Source organism: Suillus subalutaceus, assembly GCF_016647625.1.
Source record: "Suillus subalutaceus strain FC151 chromosome Unknown DFJ58scaffold_114, whole genome shotgun sequence".
Classification (NCBI taxonomy): domain Eukaryota; kingdom Fungi; phylum Basidiomycota; class Agaricomycetes; order Boletales; family Suillaceae; genus Suillus; species Suillus subalutaceus.
The window spans coordinates 33,897-57,639 of NW_024540363.1; the positions used below are offsets into that span (position 1 = coordinate 33,897).

At 44.7% G+C, this 23,743-nt stretch overlaps 8 protein-coding genes across 8 annotated transcripts; all 8 read left to right on the forward strand.

The window, feature by feature from the left end:
• Positions 1-2,383: 2,383 nt before the first annotated feature.
• On the forward strand, positions 2,384-3,494 carry DFJ58DRAFT_731903 (uncharacterized protein; the record flags this gene model as incomplete). Its single annotated transcript, XM_041386101.1, has 3 exons — positions 2,384-2,749; positions 2,813-3,083; positions 3,160-3,494. 3 exons carry the CDS (start codon positions 2,384-2,386, stop codon positions 3,492-3,494), a joined length of 972 nt encoding a protein of 323 aa, XP_041240011.1.
• A 1,150-nt stretch (positions 3,495-4,644) lies between these two features.
• DFJ58DRAFT_731904 (uncharacterized protein) lies at positions 4,645-5,936 on the forward strand (the record flags this gene model as incomplete). The annotated part of the gene is made up of 3 exons (XM_041386102.1): positions 4,645-5,089; positions 5,561-5,709; positions 5,769-5,936. The coding sequence occupies 3 exons, from the start codon at positions 4,645-4,647 to the stop codon at positions 5,934-5,936; spliced, it is 762 nt and encodes a 253-aa protein (XP_041240012.1).
• A 1,189-nt stretch (positions 5,937-7,125) lies between these two features.
• Positions 7,126-8,200, forward strand: DFJ58DRAFT_731905 (uncharacterized protein; the record flags this gene model as incomplete). The annotated part of the gene is made up of 2 exons (XM_041386103.1): positions 7,126-7,482; positions 7,532-8,200. The coding sequence occupies 2 exons, from the start codon at positions 7,126-7,128 to the stop codon at positions 8,198-8,200; spliced, it is 1,026 nt and encodes a 341-aa protein (XP_041240013.1).
• A 690-nt stretch (positions 8,201-8,890) lies between these two features.
• On the forward strand, positions 8,891-12,502 carry DFJ58DRAFT_731906 (uncharacterized protein; the record flags this gene model as incomplete). The annotated part of the gene is made up of 13 exons (XM_041386104.1): positions 8,891-9,059; positions 9,100-9,143; positions 9,199-9,375; positions 9,426-9,523; positions 9,731-9,835; positions 9,888-9,993; positions 10,046-10,201; positions 10,256-10,387; positions 11,340-11,383; positions 11,432-11,696; positions 11,753-11,836; positions 12,148-12,361; positions 12,417-12,502. 13 exons carry the CDS (start codon positions 8,891-8,893, stop codon positions 12,500-12,502), a joined length of 1,680 nt encoding a protein of 559 aa, XP_041240014.1.
• Positions 12,503-18,017: 5,515 nt separating this feature from the next.
• Positions 18,018-19,052, forward strand: DFJ58DRAFT_665734 (uncharacterized protein; the record flags this gene model as incomplete). The annotated part of the gene is made up of 1 exon (XM_041382522.1): positions 18,018-19,052. The coding sequence occupies one exon, from the start codon at positions 18,018-18,020 to the stop codon at positions 19,050-19,052; it is 1,035 nt and encodes a 344-aa protein (XP_041240015.1).
• Positions 19,053-19,293: 241 nt separating this feature from the next.
• On the forward strand, positions 19,294-19,467 carry DFJ58DRAFT_665711 (uncharacterized protein; the record flags this gene model as incomplete). Its single annotated transcript, XM_041382520.1, has 1 exon — positions 19,294-19,467. A coding segment is annotated over one exon (174 nt), but the record flags the coding sequence as incomplete, so codon positions are not given.
• Positions 19,468-19,631: 164 nt separating this feature from the next.
• DFJ58DRAFT_731909 (uncharacterized protein) lies at positions 19,632-21,918 on the forward strand (the record flags this gene model as incomplete). Its single annotated transcript, XM_041386105.1, has 8 exons — positions 19,632-19,750; positions 19,796-19,901; positions 19,951-20,379; positions 20,431-20,748; positions 20,805-20,883; positions 20,941-21,149; positions 21,213-21,394; positions 21,444-21,918. 8 exons carry the CDS (start codon positions 19,632-19,634, stop codon positions 21,916-21,918), a joined length of 1,917 nt encoding a protein of 638 aa, XP_041240017.1.
• Positions 21,919-23,278: 1,360 nt separating this feature from the next.
• DFJ58DRAFT_731910 (uncharacterized protein) lies at positions 23,279-23,577 on the forward strand (the record flags this gene model as incomplete). The annotated part of the gene is made up of 2 exons (XM_041386106.1): positions 23,279-23,353; positions 23,410-23,577. The coding sequence occupies 2 exons, from the start codon at positions 23,279-23,281 to the stop codon at positions 23,575-23,577; spliced, it is 243 nt and encodes an 80-aa protein (XP_041240018.1).
• Between the last annotated feature and the right edge of the window lie 166 nt (positions 23,578-23,743).

The window sequence follows — 23,743 nt, forward strand, 5'->3', positions numbered from 1 at the left end:
AGTGTGAAAGGCGTGGATGCCTAGGATTAGCCCAGGGGGATGATATGCTTCGAGTTGAAGAGGCATCAGAATCGCGAGAGTCAGAAGAATAGCAGGAATAGTGAGAGGGAGAGTAGGCGTTTTTGGGAGAGGAGCAAGAAAGAATTTCAGAGTTAGAGAACATATGGATGCACAGGTAATAACTTGATTTGATACTATGATTGCACAGCTGGACTTAGAAGATTTTGGGAATGAAAGAAGCATGGGAACTTGGCGCATATTGAATCAATGTCAGTACCTACATGTCCAAAATGCAGAAAAGTATTCACCAGAGACTCCAGCGTCACTCGCCATCTAAGCCAGCCTTGGACATCTTGTCACAGTTCTGTTCGTGACATTGTCAATATCTTGGAGTTCGCGGACGTAGCTCCACCACAACGATCCCTCAATCCACCTCAGAATTTGAATGCTACTAGTACTAATATCAATATAAGTCAGAGTTTTTATGTTGGTGATGACTTGCAATTCGATGCTCAGGCCGGTGCGACAATCATATTGGCGCTAGGCATGTATACCTGCATAAGCCTTCAATAGGTGGACCAAAGTTATCCCTCATATTATTCACCACTCCCCTATCAGCAGTCTTCACTTGTCTCAGCCATAACCCTTGTCCAACGCTATTCCGCACTTTCCTGCACTATGTGCGCACATTCCCGCAGCACTATTCATGTTCCCGCGACTTATCCGACGCTATTCCCACGCTTATAGCACTATCAAAACTACCAGCAATGTGTCTATAGGAGCATTAGTGCATGTCCGCTCTACCTAGCGCTTGTTCCCGCGCCTAGCGCTAGTCCAGCGCGCTGTTCTCACGCTCTAGGATCCACCCAAAACATTGGAATCCATCCATTGTCCATCCTACCTCATTGGTATGTAATTTGCCTTGCCTCGAGTTTGTAACAAGTGCTACAGTCTTATTACATGTATATCCTATCCCTTCCGAGTCTGAGATGGTATAGTTTACTAGTATAAGAAGCCTATGGTGATTACTTTGACATTACTTCCCTTCGACTGTATTTCCTTCCCTTAGGTTTTACTTAGAAGTAGTCACCCTTTAGTTGCGCTCTATGGCCCCTATTTGACTTTCCTTACCCTTGCAATCAATACCTTTGATCTCACTCGCTATCCATTACCCTCCTTTGACTCAGTGTCTGCTTTCTTGACTTCTGCTCTTTCCCGCGCATTAGCACTCTATCTTGTGACGCGCTATTCCCGCGCTTTAGCACTCTTTTGGGTCTTTTGATCTTGAATTGTCCTTAGTAGCTTTTCCCTCAGGTCGAACATTCTTCCATCTTTGTTGCAAGTATAGCAGCATAGGCAGAGCATTAGACATATACTAGCTAAGTACCTTTACAAGTGCCTAGTCAGGTTGTGTTTTTCACACTGGGGATGCCATGGACAGAGACTTACTCAATACGACGGGAGATTTACCTCCAAGTAACGAGGAATGGTATGAGGGTGCAGCCAAGTGCTATTCTCAGGACGGTGTCACATTTCTGGATCTTTTTGATGCCAATGAGCATGCAGAATACAGGAAGGAGAACCTGTTTTAACCCATTCACATCAAGGGAAGAGTGGGAGGTCGCTGACTTCCTCCTGCATTCTGCCCTTAGCATGACAGCAATCGACAAATTTTTGCAGCTCTCTATGGTACATATTTTTATTTATTTACTTTCACCCTTCAATCATGACATTACCTCACAGATAAAATGATTGAGACTATCATTTAACAATGCTAAAGATTTGCAAAGTTGGGCTGAAATGCTGCCCAAGGGACCAAGCTGGAAATGCCAAATCATTCCCTCGCTTCATGGCACGAAAAGTCCAATTCAACTATTCTGGAGGGATCCAGTTGAGTATCTGGAGAGTCTCTTCAGTAACTCCCTCTTTCACGACCAACTTGACTTCATCCCTCGTCATGTTTACAAGACTGCAGCATGGCTCCTGCGTGTATATTCAGAATGGTTGACGTGTGACGCTGCTTGGAGCATCAGGTATGTGTTACTGATGGACTTATGATCTGCGTTATCTCACAAAACTGTAGGATCAACTGCCCCAAGGTGCAACAGTCCTTGGCACTGTGCTTTCATCCGACAAAACTAATATCACGACAATGACAGGTGCCAGGGTCGCACACCCACTTTTGCTAGGCCTTGCTAATATTCACATGCGCACTCGCACGAAGCTCTTGTCCAAGGTGTTTATGCTCACGGCTCTCCTTCCTATCCCCCAATACTTACACCCCAATCAATGAATGCGGGGTATGCTTGAAGATCGCCTCATCCATGAATGTCTTTCAATCGTTTTACAACCCCTAATGAAAGCCGCCAAATTTGGAATTATGATGTCTGACCCAGTGGGAAACATCCGCCATTGTTTTACCCCCCTTGCAGCATACATTGTCGATATCCCTGAGGCATGTATGCTCGCATGTGTGCGCGGTAAAACTTCTCCATTTACACTGGCGTCATATCTGCAGTTTGGGGACAAGTTTCACCACCTCGCATGTACACGTGCAATCACTCTTGAGCAACTCGCCAGCATCAATGTTGATCCTAACGACCTGGAAGGTTTTTTTGCCACATGTGCAGAATTCCGGCTAAATGATGTCTTTGTGCCTTTCTGGATGGGCTGGCAGTTCAGTGATCCTGCAATCTTTCTTACACCGGAAGCTTTGCATCACTGGCATAAACAGTTCTATGACCATGACGTGCAATGGTGTCTTACAGTTCTCGGAGTGCTGGAATTTGATTTCTGAATCTCAATATTGCAGCCCATCACAGGCTATCGCCACTTCCCCAACGGAATCTCCAAACTGAAGCAAGTCATGGGCAGAGTCCATCGTGATATACAGTGCTACATCGTTGGACTGATCGCTGGTGCAGCCCCTCGTCGATTTGTGGTTGCAATTCGTGCTTTAATGGACGTCCGATACTTGGTGCAGTCTCCCACACTTGACGACAACTCACTCACAGCTATCAACAGATCACTCGCAACATTTCATGACAATAAAGATGTTATTATGACACTAGGTGCTCAGATGCGTATGAAGAGAGCTATTGATAACTGGCACATACCCAAGCTGGAGCTCATGCAGAGCATTACCTAGTGCATGCCAAGTTGGCACCCCCATCCAGTGGTCCACGGATGCAACTGAACATGTGCACGTCTCTGAAATCAAGGACCCAGCGCGGTGTACTAACAACAACAATTACGACCCCCAGATCTGTCATCACTTAGATCGAGAAGAGAAACTACATCATTTCGCAGTTGCTACATCTCTCAAGAGTTTTCCCACAGATCCAGATCTCGAAGAACTCCGTGAGGATGAAGGGGATGAGAATGAGGAAGAAAATGGGGAGGATGATGAACTGATAGATCCGCAAACCGCACTCTTAGAAGAATTTAATCACACGCGTACCACTGCCAACTACTTCAGCAAAATAAGAATGTAGGCTGCTACAAGACACCACGAAATTCCTCAGGCTCACCCTCCTTGTATGTTCCTTGCTGGCAGCACTGCCATTCATCTCAACTGTAACCCCACCTACACTGGCTTGAAAATTGATGAGGTTGCCAATTGATTTAACATCCCAGGTCTATGTCACGCTCTCTCAGACTTCCTTTGACGTGATGCAAGGAATGGAGATGGAGTTTTTGGGGTGGGGGTTCCAAGAAGATCGCTGATTGACTGCCCCTTGAATATCCCTTTCGAACACGTTCAAGTATGGCATACTGTTCGGTTGCAGCAAGTCTGTCTCCACAATCCCCATATTGTTTTACCTGCACAAACCATGCATGCCTCTCCTGCATGCCCTGGGTGGCCAAAAGGCCGACAGGATGTTGCCATTGTCAATGTTGATAGCACATATGATTGGCCTAAGTCAGGGTTAATGGGTGAGCTCTTTAGTAATCATATATATTTTGATTGCCACTGACATCTTTCCCCTCTTTTGAAGGTCATGCTGTCTGCGAATTGCAGCTCATCATGCGCCCAATACCTCGATGAGGCTCACGTATCACATGGTGTGATTGATATCTTTGTTATGTGCACAGTTTTAAGATCAGTGCAGTTGATCCTGTCACCGAAATGCACACATTGACACATGTAAAACATGCTAATGGTACTCTGGTGGGAGATATAGTTCCTCTAATGCAAATTCAAGCATTCATCAACATCATCCCAAAACTGGGTGCTGCAGCAGATCCTCAGTTGACTAAGTCTACTTCTGCACATTACCATTCCTCATTCTACTTGAATAAGTACTTTGATAAGCAAATTTATGATAGCCTGTACTATGCGCCGCAAGGATAGATACATTTTCTTTCTTACTAGTGACATCATAGTTGACATGTACTCAATGCAGAGACCCTGAAGTTTGATTGATGATGAATTGAGATGCCCATTGCCCATGCATTTCCACTGTACACTAGAGGGAGCACTCGCTTAACAACTCGACGAATATTCAGACAAACAGGTGAGTTATTGTTGTAGAATACACTGGTCTGCAGTATTCATTACTCCATAGTAGCATTGACTGGTCTCAACTCTAGTAAATCCATAGTAAGATGCCACATTCGACCTGCTCATTCATCAAACTTCCGATGTCACAAGCCACCACATCGTTCGACCTTTATCTGCGTGGCCCTTCACTCAGCTCGATGGGCTTCCCACCTGAGGGCGGTCGCACCTACGATCACATCAAAGACTTACTCAGATCAGAGCTCAAAGGCCACGTCATCTTCGAGGCTGACCTGAATATCAAGTACAGTGCTAGCCTTTTCCACCAACTCATTCCAGAATCCTCATTGAAGTCCAGGCATATCACACGGATCAAATACTACGGTCGAAATAATGGACCATATTGCGACCACTCAGGCCTGATCATAACCCTTCTGACTCCCATCCAATCGTCACCCTCTCGTGTTGCTGATGCAATAGCTGCTGTCTCATTAGCAGATCCGAGCCGCTTGGGTCTCGACCCCACAGTCCATATGTGCATCCCTTCTTGCAAGGGTACTCACACCGACCTAGCAGTGGGGGCGATTGGTTGGGTAACTAACAATTCCAACAAAATGTACTCAATTATGGCCATTTTGTGGAAGAGCCACAGTCTATTTTGTTGCAAAACAGTTTGCTACCGCGTTCGGGATCCTGCAGTATGCTGATGAAAGATTGTTGGGTGACTGAGGCAAAGAGATACCACGAAGTAGACGTCCTTGAGAGGGTCAAGGGCATCCCTAATGTGGTCCAACTCATAGACCATTTGGATGTCCTATTCGATGGGGAGCCTGACTGCACAGCCCACATTTGAGATGGATATGGTGTCCTGCTTGAGGACAGGCCAGACAAGAGGTTCTCTAACAGGTATCACCGGCGCCTTCTCTTGACCCCCTGTGGAGATCTGTTATGGGATTTCAGCTCCAGAAAGGAACTGATTTGTGCCTTTCATGACTTCGTGGTTGGTAAGTTCAGCTTCATGCATTTGATTTGTTGTATTATCTTATATCTTATCTATAGCTCATGAAGCGATGATTAAACAACAAGTTTTGCACGGAGACCTTAGCCCAAACAACTTCATAATCCACGAATGTATTGGGTATTTCATTGATTTTGACCACATGTCAATCATAAAGGAGGGCGAGACATTTACTGTTTCGTTTGGTACTGTAAGTTTGAATGTGAAGTTCATGGTTCTCGCTATCAATTACTGATCTCAACATTTCAGGGAACTATACCATATTTGTCTATGTGCATTTTGAAAAAGATGTCCAAGAACACTGACATCCTCAAGAAGTCAAAGATAACCATCGACACAAAAAAGAACCACAACAACACCAACAGCTTCGCTCAGCTGGAATTGATTGAGCACAACGCCAGTGACAACCTTGAGTGACTTTTCTACATTTTCTTCAAATTTGTTTCCAAGTATGACGGGGCACATGATATACTCACTCAGACTTGGGATAAGACAACTATGCTGTGGGCGGATGCCTACGTAAATTTGGGTGCTACAAGTAGTTTACTCGCCACCTTTTGGCAAAGAAGGGAGCCATGTCCGAAGGTGATATTCTGATGGACAGGGTATCAGGCTACTTTGTAGAATTCAAGCCCATCGTCGACAAATGGCACACTTTAATCTATCGCACAGAGTCCAATATCGAAGGAACCATTGTTCATGAGCACATTTTCCAAATGCTTGCCAAATTCATTGCGAAACTTGACGATGAAGAACCAGCCCCACTGTCATCTCCACTCCTTCCAGTGGCTTCTCCAAGTGCCCCAAGTACTTATCATACCGGGGCTCCACCCATCATCCAACCCACAGCAGGCCCTTCCCTATGTCATTCATTATAGCTCAGCACAAGCCAGACCTAATGATACTGGCATGAGCTGACACAATTATGATACCTCTTTTAGAATATCCTTCATCTGGCTTTATATGTCTTCCTATAGTACATTTATCTTTCTTTCATGCCACCTTTCTTACTAGTATGTGAACCATGTACTCAGACATTATGATGATTATGTAACATGGATTATGTCATGTTGGTTGGTATAACTAGCTAACATCATACATACTCAAAGTCACCTGGTACCATGCCTCCAAGGAAAAGCCCAGATGTTCTTCTCCAAGTCTAGAGGCGACTGCTCAGCGAAGCTCAAGACCTAACCATGGTGTTGGCGGTCATGCAGTGCAGCTGTGAAGAGCTGGAGAAATGGTTGCTGCCCCGCCAACAAGGAAAGGACTGAAGGGTGACAATCTTTAAATCAGCAGCTCGGAAGAGAATCCTATGGCTCCTTTGCAGGTTCAGAAAGGAAAGAAAAATGTAATGTCATTTAAAAAAAATTATGTTCAAGCTAATTTTTCAGCCTCCTGCAAAACCTTGCAGCACTTCTAAGAAAAACCTGAACGAATGCAGAACGACAGAAAGCAGCTAGCATTCTCAGGCTCCTCCTTCCCATCCAAATCCATACGTGGCTCGCTCATCGGAAAGGTTCGGATTCAAAGAATCTCAGCCTAATGGTCACGAACAGTTGGACGGAACATGGGTCAGTGAGATGCAGGTCATGAGAGGGAGTCTATGGAACATGATGGTGGTGGCGAGAAGGACAGGCAGAATACGGATGACTACAGGGAGTCTGCGCCAAACTCTCATAAATGCAATACACCCGATGACAATCCTGACCATGGTGATGATTTTGACAGCAATATGGAGATGTTAGTGTTCTTCTTTCTATCGCTTGCATTCATCCCGATATTATGTTCTCATTGCAGGGACAGAGATGCTGGTCAGTACACGCACCAGCCAACGGACGACATAGACGAGGCAATGAATTTCAACGAAAATCTGGATCGTCCTTGTCCTGACAATGAAGCTCGAGGAGATATCGAACAAGTAGATTTGGATGATGAGCCCACAGATACGGAGCAGGATAAAGTATTTACTTTTTCTCTCTCTATTATCACATTAATTATTTGTATTCTAGGTTTATGATGTTCTCGAGCATCATCATGCAAAGAACAGGCAGCGAAAAGCTCCTTCACCAACCTATTTGTCAAAGGGAAAGGAAGGGGCATGTACTGTTAATCGCCCACAATCCCCTCGTCGACACCCATCCCAACATGTTCATTCCAAATCTCCTTGCCCACAATCTCCTCAATGTGTCAGGTGCTCGAAGTCCCATGTTTGTTCTGAATCTCCTCGCCCATGTTCTCCTCAACGCATCAGGCGCTCACCTACATGTCATTCCTCTCATTCAAAGTCTCCACATCAGCAATCATCTCAGCAAGTCAAATATGTATGCTCATCATCCTCATGTATGCAGTCTACTCTTCAGCGTCCATCTCGACCAATTACTTCCTCAAGTCGCAGTCATACACAGCCCACCTCTCGTGGATGCTCTCCATCACGCTCTCCATCCGACCCTATTCTGTCTTCAAGTCATGAACATTCTCATACCTCTACACCTGAAGATGCTCATCGATCCAGCAATAGCAAACGAAGGGTCAAGACAAACCACAAGAATCCCTCAAAGCTGGAATTTTATCCGCCCACTTGGCAAGCATTCCTGCAGACGGCCAAGTTAGAGATGCAGTTGCAGGCCATCCTAGTTGACACAATTCCGGAATTTCAGGATGCCCTTAACCTTGCATGAGAAGTCTTGGACACTGTGCTATGGATCTACCACGTAGTGATGGCTGAGTTCAGTTCAGAACCACGATTCGAACTCAAACCGTTGTGAACTCGACTGAAGTCCGGTCCAAAGTTCGGATAATGAGGGGGACCGAACCATCGGTCCAGTTCCCGGTTTGATGACCTGTAGGAATTCCTGAACCTGTTCGAACCACGGAGATGTATCAGACTGGTGGAGATCTGAAAGCAGTATGTTGTAGTATAGATTTGAAGTATTTATAACTGTACCTCATCTTAGAATGCTCGTTCAACGTCACTGCTGATTCACGTTATTCAAGTTGGATTCATTTCACTGTTTGACACTTGTAGCTCATTAATCATTCTTGATCAACCACAGTACAAGCTTAAACTTCCTTTACTCGTCTTGTATATCATTTCTCTCTAAACAGTAATTCATCTACATCAATCTACATGTTTCGAGGCTTTACTCTTGGCGGCACACATCTGCGAGTCTGACTCGGCATTGATGACGCAATGTCGATTCTCAATTGGCAACTCATGTAATTTGTTGCAATTATACAGACATCTGACCTATCATTGAATGCTATCTTCAAGTTGAACCCATCTGTTTGCACTATTCGACGAATCAACATGGAAACAAAAGGAATATGAGCCGGCAAACTGACTTTTCATTGACTGAACACGACTCACAATGTCTGACAGTGCTGTTGGTCCAAACGGCGAGCTGAAAGATGCGTCTGAAATGGTATGGTTCAATGATGTGGATGACAAGCAGCCTATCCCCTCCTCATCTATGAACAAATCTGCTCCGTTACATCCGTTCTTTACTGGTGCTGCTGCCCCTGCAGCTATCATAGCAGGTGCTCGTCATTCTACTCAAGCATCTTGACCTTCAACAAGGGTACTCGATCCTGACAATGTTGCATCATCCAGCACCACCCAAGGTAAACGAAAGCTACTGACAATCTGGATGTTACCAGACGACGAGTTGCACGCAAGATTGTTGCAAGCCCTGCTGCTTCCGTTGATGATGGAGAATCTGACTGTGACGACGACATAGATATCGGTGGCACTAATCTCGATCATCCTGATGCAATAGGTGGTGACACTGAAGCTGAGGATGATACAGAGCATGCATATGCATCGACAAAAGATATGGGAGATGCGGATCGTAAGGTGAGTCGCTAGAAACACTTGCACTGATAGTTTTCTCATGTACAATCTAGGGTTCAACTCACCGTCCTAAGACTGAACGAACTGCAGATGTTCATACCATCTTCATCAAGAAAGATGACTATGTAGACCCACATACCAGGCTGGTCGAGTCAGGACATGTGTGCACGGTCTGCCAGTGCATCTCCATTTTTGTTTTTGTTTTTGAAAAATTACTAAAGCAGTGTTCAGTAGAAAGAACGGTGTTGCTGCTAGACAATGCTTCTTCAAGGGTAGCATGTCAACCCTCCATACTCATATCTCGAGGCAAATATTCCATATCAGTTATCAATGTATTTATGCTGACAATGGAATGTAGACATCGTGACCACATTAAGATTTATCAAGAAAATTGCAAGAAATTAGATATTCCCTTGAATGAGAGGGCATGTCTGAAGTCCGATGGTACTGGAACCCTCGATAGGTATATTCAGTCCCATGTTGCCATTTGACTTCATCATTGACTTACATTTTAGTCAACAAAGTCTTGATGGCATTGTCGTTCATCAGCCGCGAGCACCCATGTTCACAACCAGTGGCCTTCTTGACTATGTTGTGGAGTTGATTGTGTGCGAGGACAAGGTAAGACTCTGACATTCGTTCATCAGTAGCAACATCTAATTTGAATCTACAGGCATTCCAGCTTGTGGAAAAAGGCCCATTCCGTCGCCTACTGACTTACCTCCAACCATCTTTGGCCAACAAGGATATTCCACATTGTAAGGCCGTTCATGAGGAAATAATGAAGAAAGCAGCAGCTACCAAAGCATGGCTGAAAGATGTTCTAAAGGTGCTTTCTTTTCTTTTCAGGATATCTATCATCCTAACAGTGAACTTGCTGCAGGATATACCTAGTAAAGTCTCATTCACATTCGACGCTTGGACATCCAACCCTGCTGATCCATTTTTGTCTGTTACCGGCCATTATATCCATGCGCATCCAGACAAACCCAATGACTGGAAACTTCGAACTGATGTAGAGACTCGATCCTGGGTAGCCTCACAATGGCACATATTGCAACATAGGTCGAGTCTACAGTATCATGCATGTAACACGACACTTGCGCGATAAACGCGACGTTCGCGCGACTTAGGCAACACTTCCGCGACATAGGCAACACTTGCGCGACTTGCGCGACTTGCGCGCGCTTTAGGCGAATTTTCCCGCGCCTAAGCGCTATAGGGCGCCTGACTTCCCACTGTGTTTTCCCATGTCCAACCAAGTTCCCAGGTATGCATTTCTCCATTTATCATTTATTTCAACATCGTACCATGTTTATTTTCACTTGGTACACATTTTTCATTACACATTTTTTTTACTTTACACAACACACATTACCACGGACCACCACCATGATAGACAGTCACCATCTCCGAGTTTTTATTATGTTTTGAATAAATCATCGCAAGCCCTAGTAGCAGTTAGCTCTAGTGGCCATATCCACATCAGTTGTCTTATCAGCGTCTCAGTACACGTCTTAACATCTCACTATCGCTCGCATACCGCTTTCACCCAGTTCCGCTTTTCGACGCGCGCCTATAGCACCTTTGTTCCCGCGCTTTGCGCATTCCCCCTAGAGTTGACCAGTGGATATTTGCTTTCTCCGCTTCCCCTAAGGGACGAACATATCACACTCATATTTTCCTCCCTTCAACAATTATATCAGCTGCACCCTCAGCTGAGTTGAAGATCCTTCACCGAGCAGCTGGCCTTTTCACCCATCGAAGGACATCATACTGGAGCTAATATGGCTAATCTACTCATATGCACAGTTGACCGCTACAGTCTTCGTCCAAAAGCAAGTTTTTATTTGTTTTTAATCTACGTGATACTAATTAACAATCAAGTTGGTTGGTTTACCTGCGATAACGCATCAAGTAACGACATGTGCCTTGTTGCATTTGCTGATATGATAAATGCCGACAAGGAACCTGGTGCAAAGTTGTGGGATCCAGTACAAGGCCATGTCAGGTATGATCACTACGATATGTATCTTTGTGCATCTCACTGTTTGGGCAGATGTATGGAACATACCATCAACCTTGCTGCTGGACGTTTTGTCACAGCTGTCTCACCAACATCAGCTTGCAAGCTTCTCAAAAAGATCAAAGCCACATTCAAACACGCTCAGCTAGAGGGCCAAGATGTAGATCTGGATGCTTTAGAGGCCGACTTAGATGAGGCGGATATTGAGGGTGAAAACCAAGAGGATGATGATGACAACAACAACGATGAATTTGGAGTTGGGGACACGATCAGAAAGGCACTAGCACTTGTGAAGCAGGTATGCTGTCTTGCAGCCCTTGTCTCTGACATCATACTAACTAGTACATATCACAGATTCATGCATCACTGCAGGCTCGTGCTTTTTTTGCCCAGTCGTGTAAGCAAGCAGATGTCCCTATCCTCGAGCTGATGCAGTGGGTGCGGACACGCTGGGCTTCAATGCATAGCTTCATTTCATGGATGCTGTTGCTTCAAAAGGCATGTCTTGCCTCTCTCTCACATACTATGTTCTATAAGCTAATTTGTGGCATCTCATTAGGGTGTGAACCTTTTTGTTGAGCTCACTGACGACAGCGAAGATGTTCCAAACCTTAAGGGGAAGTCCTATGCTGACTTTTGACTCAACAAAAGGGACTGAGAGAAATTAAACTAATGCACGAGGTTCTACAAGTTCGTCATCGCTACTAGCTACATTGATTATATTGTTTGTATACTAACAATAATGATAGGAACCAGCAAGTGCTACGCAAACATCTTCGAGCTCACACAACCCTTCGGTCTGGCGCATGATACTTGTCCTTGAATTTCTACAGAAATCATGGGAAAATATGGCCAATCTTCCTCGATTTTCCAAAGTCAGTGATGCAATTCAAAACGCTTTGGAAAATGTTGCGAAGTGGTATCACAACACAGAGGATACCGATGTATATTTTATTTGCCTTGGTATGTTTATACTATCTTTGCTCATGATGATACTGATGAGTTACCGGCTTTGAAGCACTTGACCCCAATGTCAAGATTGCATATGCCAAACACCAGTGGGACAAGGCATCGTTTGAAATTGGCCTTGACAAACTCAGATGAGTGGTAGATAATGTTTTCCTCATGGTTGTTGCAGGCTGATTTAGTATGTGCATAGTTTGATGAGTACTACATTGCCCCAATCTCCGTTGCTGCAGAGGCAGACAACAAACAAGGGGCATCTGACTTGCATGGTCAGTGTGGCCATTCGTGGGTGCTTGCGGCTGTGCAAGCATGTCTTGCATCAGACCACACACAGCTGAACCCTTGCGCTAAACTCACAACTTATCTTGGAAGTCCTCTTGAGCAGAGTGATGATGTTGTAGGTTGGTGGGGGGTGAGTTTTTACGCTATCACACATGTATGCATCAATTAATCAAGATTTATACAGCACCACCAGTCACAGTACCCGACTCTTTCGCACATGGCCAGGGACTACCTGCCCATACAAGGCTCTTCTACACCCTCCGAACGTGCCTTTTCGAGTGGTGGGTTGACGGGAACCAAGCGACAGAACTGTCTCAAAACAGATGTTTTTGAGAGCCTGCAGCTGTTGAAGAGTGCATATCGAAATGGTCACATCTCCGCGGCCAGTGATGCTGAGCAGCACTTGGATGCGCTGATTGCTGCCCTACATGATGATGCAAATGAGGATGGTGAGTAGTTATGGTTTTCTTTTGTCATACAACTAGTATCTTCTACTTGTCTCTGTGAATGAATTTTTTGTGCTATTTGGATGGTCCGGTTCAGGGTTCAGACGCTTGATGAACCGGAACTGGACCATTGTTGGACCAAGCCGACGGTCCAGTCCATGGTTCAGTCTGTGGGGAGAACCGAACCTATGGTTCGGTTCTTGGTTCTCAGAATTTGCCAGAAAACTGGACCAAACCAGACCTGTCCATCACTACTACCACGAGAAGAAGATTAAACTGGAGAGAGGTATATTCTCCCTACTTCACCGTCTACCCTTCTCACCTCTGTTTGCAAGGTTACTTTCCGGAGTATGACATGCAGATGTGCCAGCTGGTAGGTTCTTCGTTTATTGATGGCAATGTGTTCGCTGATACCATGTCCATGAGCTTTGCCAAGATCAATTCACATTCCACACAGAACTCAAGAAAGTCATCATCTCTATTTCAAGAAGGGCATATGATATATTCCCACAGGGCTCTACAATGCAAAAGGATGAGGCTCAACAGCAGGTCACTGCAGCCGCTGCCAAGCTCCTCAAGAGCAGTGATTAAGCAGTGATTACCTCCGGCTCCCTAACTTGTCTGGTGTAGGTTGCGACTCCTGGTCATAGCATCGTTTTAAATTGATTTTTGCAGGGAATTTTCAAGAACTTCACGGCGCAGGCTCTCAAGGATGCTTGTCTCGAATTTCACTACAGCAACAGTAAGAAAGCATTAAAGAACACGGATGAATTCCACCGAACAATCCCTGTTAATGCAATGCTTCTTGTAGCAGTGGTGGTATGCTTATAGTTCTGTATGTTTTTGTCACTGATGATTCAACAGTTGAAGGGCATTATCTCTGGCTTTCGTGATACTGGCACCAACAAAGTTCCTGAGCTAACCGCTGAGCAATGTAGGACCCACTTCATCAATTTATAGAAATTGGTCCACACGCTGTCTGAATAACCAAGGGTCTTATATAAATATGTGTAAGAATGTAATGACACCACAATTACACTTGATAAGACTTCTTGCCAGTCCTTGATTAACACGGTCTACGATGTTTCTTCTTTCATGGTAGATAATGTGTGAGTTCTTGGGAGGCTCGCTAAACCAATCAGTTAGATTAACTTAGCCGGAGCTTTATTATTTCTGATTGAAACTATGGGATTGTCTAGGATATACCGTCTAGACACTTGAACTGGTTTCCTGAATATATGATTAACTGTTGAGAAGCTGGTCTCAAATGTGACTATGATGACCAAAGCTTGTGTTGGTCAATATACAAATACCTGGTGAGAACACTGGTCTCACAAATAACAACGGTGACCAAAGCTCATGTTGGTCAGTAAACACTATGTGGTGAGAACACTGGTCTCACAAAACTGGGTTTCTATTGCGATACACTTATGTAATCTCAAGGGATACACTTTCCCTGCACTTGTCTGGACAGTACTTACAAAGGAAATGGGCTTTGTAAGCAGCAATCTGTTCAGGCTGAAGCTTCTTAGGTGAGAGTTCAATTGGCTCAAGTGGGAGATTCTTGAATGCAACAAGTGGGAGATCTATTTTTTTGGGGGGAGAATGGGCTCTCCTTATATACATTTTGTGTGGGAATATTATGTAAGTAAAAAGGTGATGTAATGACTTCAGAATGTGAGAAGAATATTCCAAAAACTGGAGCAGAATGTTCTAGCAGGTGCAAAAGAACATTCCAGAATATTCATGGTGGGATAATGACATCATTCTGAGTCACTCTGAGTCATTATGAGTCATTATGAGTCATTGGAATGTTCTAGCAAATTCCATGGAACATTCTGGAATTGATGATATCATTATGACATCACTATGATATCATATCTTTCAACAGAATACCTGCAGGAGTGTGTGTGAAGTCCTATGACATCATTATGACATCATACCCTGTAGGTACAATTTTATGAAGCATCTGATTAGTCAGAGGATCCTAATAGAAAAGTAAAGTAAAGAAACACTAGAGAAAACAACTCAGAAATAATGGAACAAATAATAGTACACAATACGCGGGCTTTTTAGATAGGTTTTTGTTAGGCTTTGAACTTTTCTCTATGGGTTTCTCTAGCCAAAGTGAATAAGCCAAAGGAAAGGCAATACCTTAACCTTCAATTTGCTTCTCATATCAACTAGGTCATTATGTGATTCCCATCTCACATATGACTTTCTTCAAAACATGGTGGATTCATGAATCACTGAGGGAAAACTGAAACTATTGGACCAAGGTTTGATACCAAGGTATGGGTTGACTAGTCTGAGGACTAAGCTAACAGACTTTGTCTTTTAGGGGGATACCTAGTAGTCATGTCCATGCATGATTCCCAAATCATGCAGGACAGCGGACTCGTTTCATGCTTTTGCCCCTGTTGTGCATCTCCCCTGCATGCAGGTGAACACTGTTCACAAGTGTCAATGTCGATGTCTTTCCACACATCCATTTCAAACGAGGTGCTCTTCCACTTTCACGACTATCTCAGCCTCAGATCAGTTTTGATGTTTTACAGTAAAGCGGCCCCAAATATACTCAGACACGCGACTTTTTCCCCGATACATTCTTCAGCTCTTCAAAAATGTTCAGCCTATATGTTCTCAGCTTCAACCTGACTGGAATCGTCACATCACTAAGGGCAACACCTCCTGTATAAGTGCCTCCTTGTGTCAACACCAACAGTCTGTCCAGATTCCACACACAAGACATCCACTGCTCCTGCCAAGTCGACATTGTTACAAGAGTTATCTAACAAACCACAGAGAATTGTCGGCATCGCCAAGCTCAAGGAGTTGCAAGCAAAGTCTATATCAGCCAGCGAGCTCGCGCATAAGCCTGACCACCTGACAAAGCTGCCTACCGAAATGCCATTGCCTTCATAGTGAAAGGCAAAGAAAATTTCACAGTAGGCATTAACTGTTCAGGGAAGCATCAGTCCACGGTATTTGAAAAATCTAGAGAAGGACGTGTCAATTTTTCCTGGTGCTCATTCCAGATGTACCGTACCTGTCTGCGCACAGAGTATGCAACATTGAGATACAGGACTGATGAGAAATGTCAGAAGTTGGCCCTGCACGTCGGACACTTCTGTTCCTAACACAGTACATGTTGTTAGTATGAATGCCGTGTATGTAATTTCATAATGCACATTTTCACCTCGGGCCTTCACATGCCGCACACCTCAACCACCTAAAGACACTGTTCATGTTCTCATATACCATGTTTTGGGTTTAAAAATATGATGTCATCATAGTGCTGCTGGGGCTCCTGGCTAAAGCCGGTTCTGACATCATCGGGAAATCACCGAGTTCCTTAGATTACTTAAAAATGGGATTAGGGCGGCTAAGGAAAATAGGTTATTATTTTTATCCTTTGTTCAAATTATTCTAAGCCGTGTCACTACAAAGGTTCGAAACTTCTAAGTCCAACATTATGGCAAGGGTTGAAGCTAAGTCTCCCATTCAGTGATGTGCACATGGTGTGCGACGTGACCACGGCACGTCAGAGTATGATGTTGAGTTTTCCGTTGTCCCTCTCTTGTTTGTACTTAGGATACTGATATCACATCAGCAAAAGTGCCCAAATCTGGCAAGGGCCGGCAAGGTCCGGAGAATCTCCCATGACCTCATGATGCCTTCTGAGGCGTGAATCAATTCGTTCGACAACGTGCAAGATGTGCCTGCTCGTCTCACAAGGCATTGCTAGACTCCCTCAACCTCACGCCAGCCTTGCGAGGCATTTCAAGACTGGCACTGTCTAGTACGGGGATGCGAGGGAAACTTCATCTGTGTGGGCAATGGTACATTATTTTGATATTTTGATATGCACTAACCTCAGTGGCCATGCCAAGCATTCAGACCCCAAGTTGCATGGATGAGAGCCCACACGTTCAACAGAAGTTTGAACATGTGTCAGAGAAGCAAGAAATCATTCACGACAAGTGAATACACGTCCTGCCATTCAACGACTCCATCGAACATCTCAGTGGTCACATTTTCGATGTCTACTTCAACCCTACTTCCTTGAAGCTGTGTAACATACCAGGATCCCATCATTGTACGGTATGTCCAATGTTTATTCCTTCATATCATCTCATTTTGCAAAATCTCAAGCTGCCTCTCCGAGAGGTCATAAACGTCCATGTGGTCTCAATTCATTATATGCACTATAACTATAATATACAGTGTTTTTGCTCGTCAATGGTATGAAATGTGCAGTTCGGTCCAGATGAATGGTTCTAGAGCGAACTTGACCCTCTCTTAGCTCCACATCTTGAGATGAGCACTATCTTTGGTATCTTGTCACTGAGCAGAAGCACAGGATCTTGATTGCAAACTGATCTTGACTGTCATCCAGGCTATCTGCCCGGACCTTATCCTATCGCAATCAATCTGCGGATCTTGTTGTGAGGAACTTGCATTTAAGGCCATGATTGCAGCATGTTTCCGCTGCTGCTCATGCTGCTCCACTCAATCTTTGTCTTGTTACTCACTTTTCTCTTGATGGTACAGTGTCCAAACTGCAATGTAGAAGTGCACAATTGCAGCCTGTCAATTCACCTGAGCAGATACTGCAAGATATGTGATATAGCCACCACATCAGCTCTCGCTGAGTGGCGCAAGTGTGGGGAAGCGATTGCTGAAGCTACTCGTTTGGAAGATGAACGCCATTAGATGTGAACCTGATATTCACAGAAATATTTGCATATGAACAGGAGGTGCCAGACATTGAAATGGAGCCACGGCCATCAGGGCGTCCAAATCGACAAATCCGCCTCCCCATGCATTATCGTGATGAAGTCCCAGTCCTACTAATCCCAGCCCCACCTCCCATTGATCAAGACGAGCCTGTATCAGCGCTTGGAGACACACCAGATATTGAGATGGAATCTGATGACAGATCATCTCATCATAGCTATGCAGAGCATCCTGAGTGGCTCTGCACTGATACAGACGCATTCGACCTTTTTCATGAATACCCTCATTCATTTCCAATATACAACCCCAAACATTCAGCCTACTTTGATGCACTTTGCAACTCCTCAACGTTCCAGCATGTTGATGGGGACACCAATTATGAACAGCCATGGTATGCTGGCTTCGGACAATCACTCAAGGCAGTCCACCATGACTACTTTGCACCATTCCTTAATGCCACTGTTTTTCAGCTCATGACATGGTTTTACAACTTGTCGATCTCGAAATCACTGCAAGATCTCAATCGTTTAGTCAACGATGTCATTTTAGCGGATGATTTCTGCCAAGAGGATTTGCTAGATTTTAATGCATCTAGGGAGGCATCACGTCTTGAGAAGGCCCAACATGACCCTGTGTCCTCAATATTCTCCTCCGATGGATGGCACGAGACCTCAGTGAAGATCCGACTTCTGTGTGAAAAAGAGAAGTTCTCTTCTGAAGATTGTGCGCCTGAATTTGAAGTTAATGGGCTTTATTACCGCAAGCCATTGGAAGTGCTCAAATCTGCATACCAGGAGGTTGCAGCGAAGACATTTCACACAAAGCCATACAAACTATTCTGGCAGCCTGACGACGACAAACCTCCAGAGAGGATCATTACCGAGCTGTATACGTCTGACGCCATGCTTCAAGAGCATGAGAAACTCAACTCGCAGCCAAATGAGCCAGGCTGTAACCTGGAAACTGTCATTGGTGCGATCATGCACTGGTCGGACTCTACTCATCTAGCAAGTTTCGGGAATGCTTCTCTGTGGCTGATATACTTGTTTATTGGCAATCAGTCAAAGTATATTCACGGCAAGCCAACATCATTTGCAGCACATCATCTTGCATATATTCCAAAGGTCTGTCCTTACTATTTGAACTCGAGACACGAACTAATTATGTGTATAGCTATCAGATACCATCCAAGACTTCTACAAGAAGACTTTTGGTCGTAGTGCAACGGGAGCAGTGCTCACGCACTGCAAACATGAATTAATGCAGGCCATTTGGCACTTCCTGATCGATGCAGATTTCATAGATGCATATCAACATGGCTTTGTTGTCAAGTTCCCTGATGGAGTCTCTCATCGTGTGTTTCCTCGGTTTTTCACTTATTCTGCTGATTATCCAGAGAAGTCTGTTTCACATCTTACTTGATCACACCATATTAATCTCCACAATGTCAGGGTTCTACTTGCGTGCATGAAATTCCTCGGGAAGTGTCCATGCCCATGGTGTCTTGTTAGCAAAGACAACATTTTCAAATTAGGGACAAAGTTCGATCGACGACAGCACACCAGAAATTCTCGAGTCGACAATCATCCACGGCGTAGTCTCATTGAACAAGCCCATGATCTCATATTTGTTTGAGGTTATAGTGTAGTCAGCTCTGCAATTGAGAGAATCATCGGTATTACCTCTGTGGCACCTATTCATGTATGTATGATTTGAATCAAGCTTTCAAAGTTGACTAACTATGAGTATCAGAATGCCTTTTCAGAGAAGCTTGCCAATTTTGGTTTGATTTCCACTTGATGCTTGTGCCCGACTTTACGCACGAGTTTGAGTTGGGAGTATGGAAGGCAACCCTTGCTCATCTTCTCCAAATTTTGTACTCATATGGAGGTACTGCTGTGCAAGATCTCAATGAGCGGTAAGTCGTTTTGTCTCGTATATTCGCATGTCCATCATAATTTAGGTATCGTCTTGTACCAACATTTGGCCACGACACCATCCACAAGTTTAGTGACCATGTGTCAGGTCTTACAAAACTCACAGCGCGTGATTTCGAAGACCTGCTTCAGGTAGGAATATAAGTAATACAGCTGCTGACATGCTGATCAATGCTGGCAGTGTGCGATGCCAGTATTTGATGGTCTTCTACCGGAACCATTCAACAACTCAATCCTCAACCTTCTGTTTGAGCTAGCCACCTGGCATGCATTCGGGAAGCTTCGTATGCACACGGAGACGACACTCTATCATTTTGACAACTGTACAACAAGGCTAGGAAAGGCTCTTCGGCGATTCCGTGACAACACCTGCACAAAATTTGCTACTCATGACTTGCCACGTGAAACAGCTGCTCGTGCATGGTGTCGGTGTCTTAAAGCATCTAAAGGAAAGACAAAATGGTCAGAAGGAACAAATACTGATGCTGAAGGTGATGGCCCCTCCAAGCAACAGCTCCTCAACCTCTTGACTTACAAACTCCATGCTCTTGGAGACTACATCAAGTCGATCTGGCAGTATGGGACTATGGACAACTACTCTACACAAGTGGTGAGTATTGGAATTTATGAATAATTAATGATCCACTAATGGTAGTGTTAGGGCGAACTTGAACATTGCCAAGTCAAGCGCTTTTATGCATGGACCAACAAGAATAAGTTTGTCTGTGGAATTGCAAGACTTCAGCGTCGTGAGCGCATTTTGCAAAGGATGAAAGAGGTGAACCATGAAAGGGCAGCTGCACAAGAGAATCACGCACAGCCTGAGACCGAAGATCTCTGTCCATCTCTTCATTTCATTGACCAGGACCCACTGCTGCATTGCTCGCTGGAGATACACTACCAGATGTCCTCATCACAGAAACATTACTGGGATATTTCTTCCTGGCTTGGAAAGAACAGAAATGACCAGGCCACAAAGGTAGGTCTCTGAAACTCGTAAAACGACAAATGTATTTGCTCACTGGATGTAATTAGAATTTTCTTCCGCATCTCAAAGATCATCTGCTGGGTCGCTTGTCAGGACTGGACTATGATGGAGACGAGACTTCATTTAGTGCGGCACAATGAAACTCTGTTGCAATTATCAACAATCGAATTTATCGTCACAAAGTGCTTCGTGTGAACTACACTACCTATGACTTGCGGCGTGCTCAGGACTCCCTCAATCCCCGCACACATGCAGACATCATGGTTCTTGCTCGTGACCAGGAAGACTCCCATCCATACTGGTATGCTCGAGTTATTGGAGTGTTTCACGTCAATACCCGCTACATGAGACCAGGTGCACATCCCTCTATAAAGCGCGTTGACTTTTTGTGGGTCTGCTGGTTTGCCCGTGACATCACTGCACCAACAGGTTGGGCTGCAAAATGACTGCCACAGGTTGGGTTTTACGATGGAGATGATGAATCAGCATTTGGGTTCCTTGATCCTGACCTTGTAGTTCGTGGTGTTCAACTTATCCCAGCCTTTCGATATCAACGTACAACTGCTCTGTTGGGACTGTCCATTGCTTGTCAAGCAGCTGACAAGGATGAGGATTGGGACTGGTACTGCATCAACATGTCAGTTATTTCCTGTTAACAACACGCATTAAGACTAAAAAATTACCAGGTTTGTTGACCGAGATATGTTCATGCACTTCCGTGGAGGAGGTGTCGGGCACAAAACCACACGGAGAGAGACATCCTGCTTGCTTGACGATCAGGATGACCTGGATAACAGTCCATTTCAACAGGAGAAAGAGCGCCATCTACCCAGGTTTGACAAGGCCTTTGAAGGAGATGAGGATATGGATGAGCATGAGGATGGAGACAAGGTGGGTGACAGTGAGGAGGAAGCAGATGATAGCGAGGAGACAGACAGCATGGACGGCGAGGATGGGGATGAAGTTCCAGCTCCCTTTGAAGTGATGGTAGACAACACTGTTGCCGACGAGATGGACGAATACGGTTACTCTGGCCTTGATCAAGTCCTCGACGAGGATGGTGCAGGTGAAGAAACTAACAATGATGTTGATGACTTTGGTCCGGAAGATGGGGAGGATGTGATGAAAGAGTTTGAGGAGGATAGCTTTGCAGACTTATAATTGACGACAGCACATGACAAGATAGCTCAGAAGATTAGCTCTGTTATTCAAAGTAATTTACATGTGGCCTGAATAACGGGATGGGTTGGGTGGTAGACAAAATGAGTACAATCAAGCAAAGGTGGGAATCAAAACGCTTGTTGAGATGCGCGAGAATTAATGACCATCAGCAGTCAGCCTCATAGGCGAGACCAATTGGCTGATGCTACAATGATCACCCAAATACTAACCAAACACTGACAATGTGATCATCACCTGGAGAAGGAGTGCGACTGTGCGAAGTAGGGAGTGGGGTGATGTGATATCGCATACTTGAGGGAGGCTGCAGTTGGAGGGGTCAAAAATGTAGTCATGAACAGATGAGTGATAGATATTCACAGGGTGAGTGCTGTCTGTAGGGATATCCATGACAGACCGTAGCTGTATCAGTGTTGTCTGCGCATCCCTGCCCAAACCAGGGCCAAGAAGTGACGAGATTTGCAAGATGGGAATAGGAAGAGGGTCTGCGAGAGCGGCGACAATGGACATGTGCATGTAAGCCTGCTTGGGGTCGGCGCAGAGAGGATACAATTGTATAACTTGTACACCTCCATTCCTGGTAGCAGTGAGTTGGCAGGCGAGAATGGGAGTGTTGATACATATAGATGTGGTGTACTGTGTAAAATGATGCCGCTGAAGACTTGAATGAACATCAGGTTGCGCATCAGTGCTTTATCTGGCACTTAGAAGCAATGTACTCACCTTTAGCCACGGGAGAATGAGCGGAAGGGCAGCACTCGAGCCATAAAAACACCTGCTCGTGGTTGAATAACAATTTCACTTCTTTCGCAAGTTCCTTGTCAAAGGCTGTGGTTCATACGTGTGACGTCCAAAATCGAGATGAATATGACAGATATAAGGGGATGCATTTTTGGATTCGTTCTTGTAGCCCAGGATCCTCGCTATTAGATAGATACGACAACTTTAAATCACAGATATTGAAGCAAAGACTGTGTTCCATCACTCGAAGTGATGCGAGTGCAAGGTCGTGTTGCACCTTTGAAGGGTCGATAAAAAACTCTCCACTGGATGGTTCATCCGTGAAGAAATTGCGGAAGGATGTGTGAAGGGGTCGGATTGAGTAGTCAGATACAATAGGTTTGGGTGTAGAATCATCACTGCACGCAAGTGTCCAGAAAATCACATGATTTTAACTCAAAGTCAGCCGGCATTTTCTGGTGGTGTATAACACTTTGATCTTATCATTATTTGATCGTTCTATCCCTCAATCTTCATTCTAATTGCTATCATTATTACGAGTACTGAAGAACCTCTTGACTTGGCCGACAGAACCACCTTCTTTCACAACAATGTCGTTGTCATGGAGGTCGATAACCTTCTTGCCGGATGGCCAACTTACACCTTAAATTTCACACCTGAGCACCCAGAACCACTGGTAAGTAGTTTTGTTACTGTTTGAATTACTCAATACAACTGATATATACATTATAGAAGCTTATTTTACACTTGAAGGATGCATCAAAATTTCGCTCAACCGAAGATGACAACAGCAAAGACGAGGGAGTGGGAGGAGGGAAGGAAGATGCAGATGTTACCCTCGTCGCGGCTTCAGGAAGATGTCCACAGGAGAGCCACTCAACCATGTGGACGCATTCATGACACTACCTGCTGCTGTAGAAGCATTAAAGTTAGAATGAGTCCTGCCTTCAAGCTTCATTTCTCGCATCCTATCGTGATTGCTTGGTGCATTGTTGTTATATCACTTCCCATGGACATTGTCTCTCATAGTCATACTGTTTTTGTTGTCACACACTTGCACGCACTC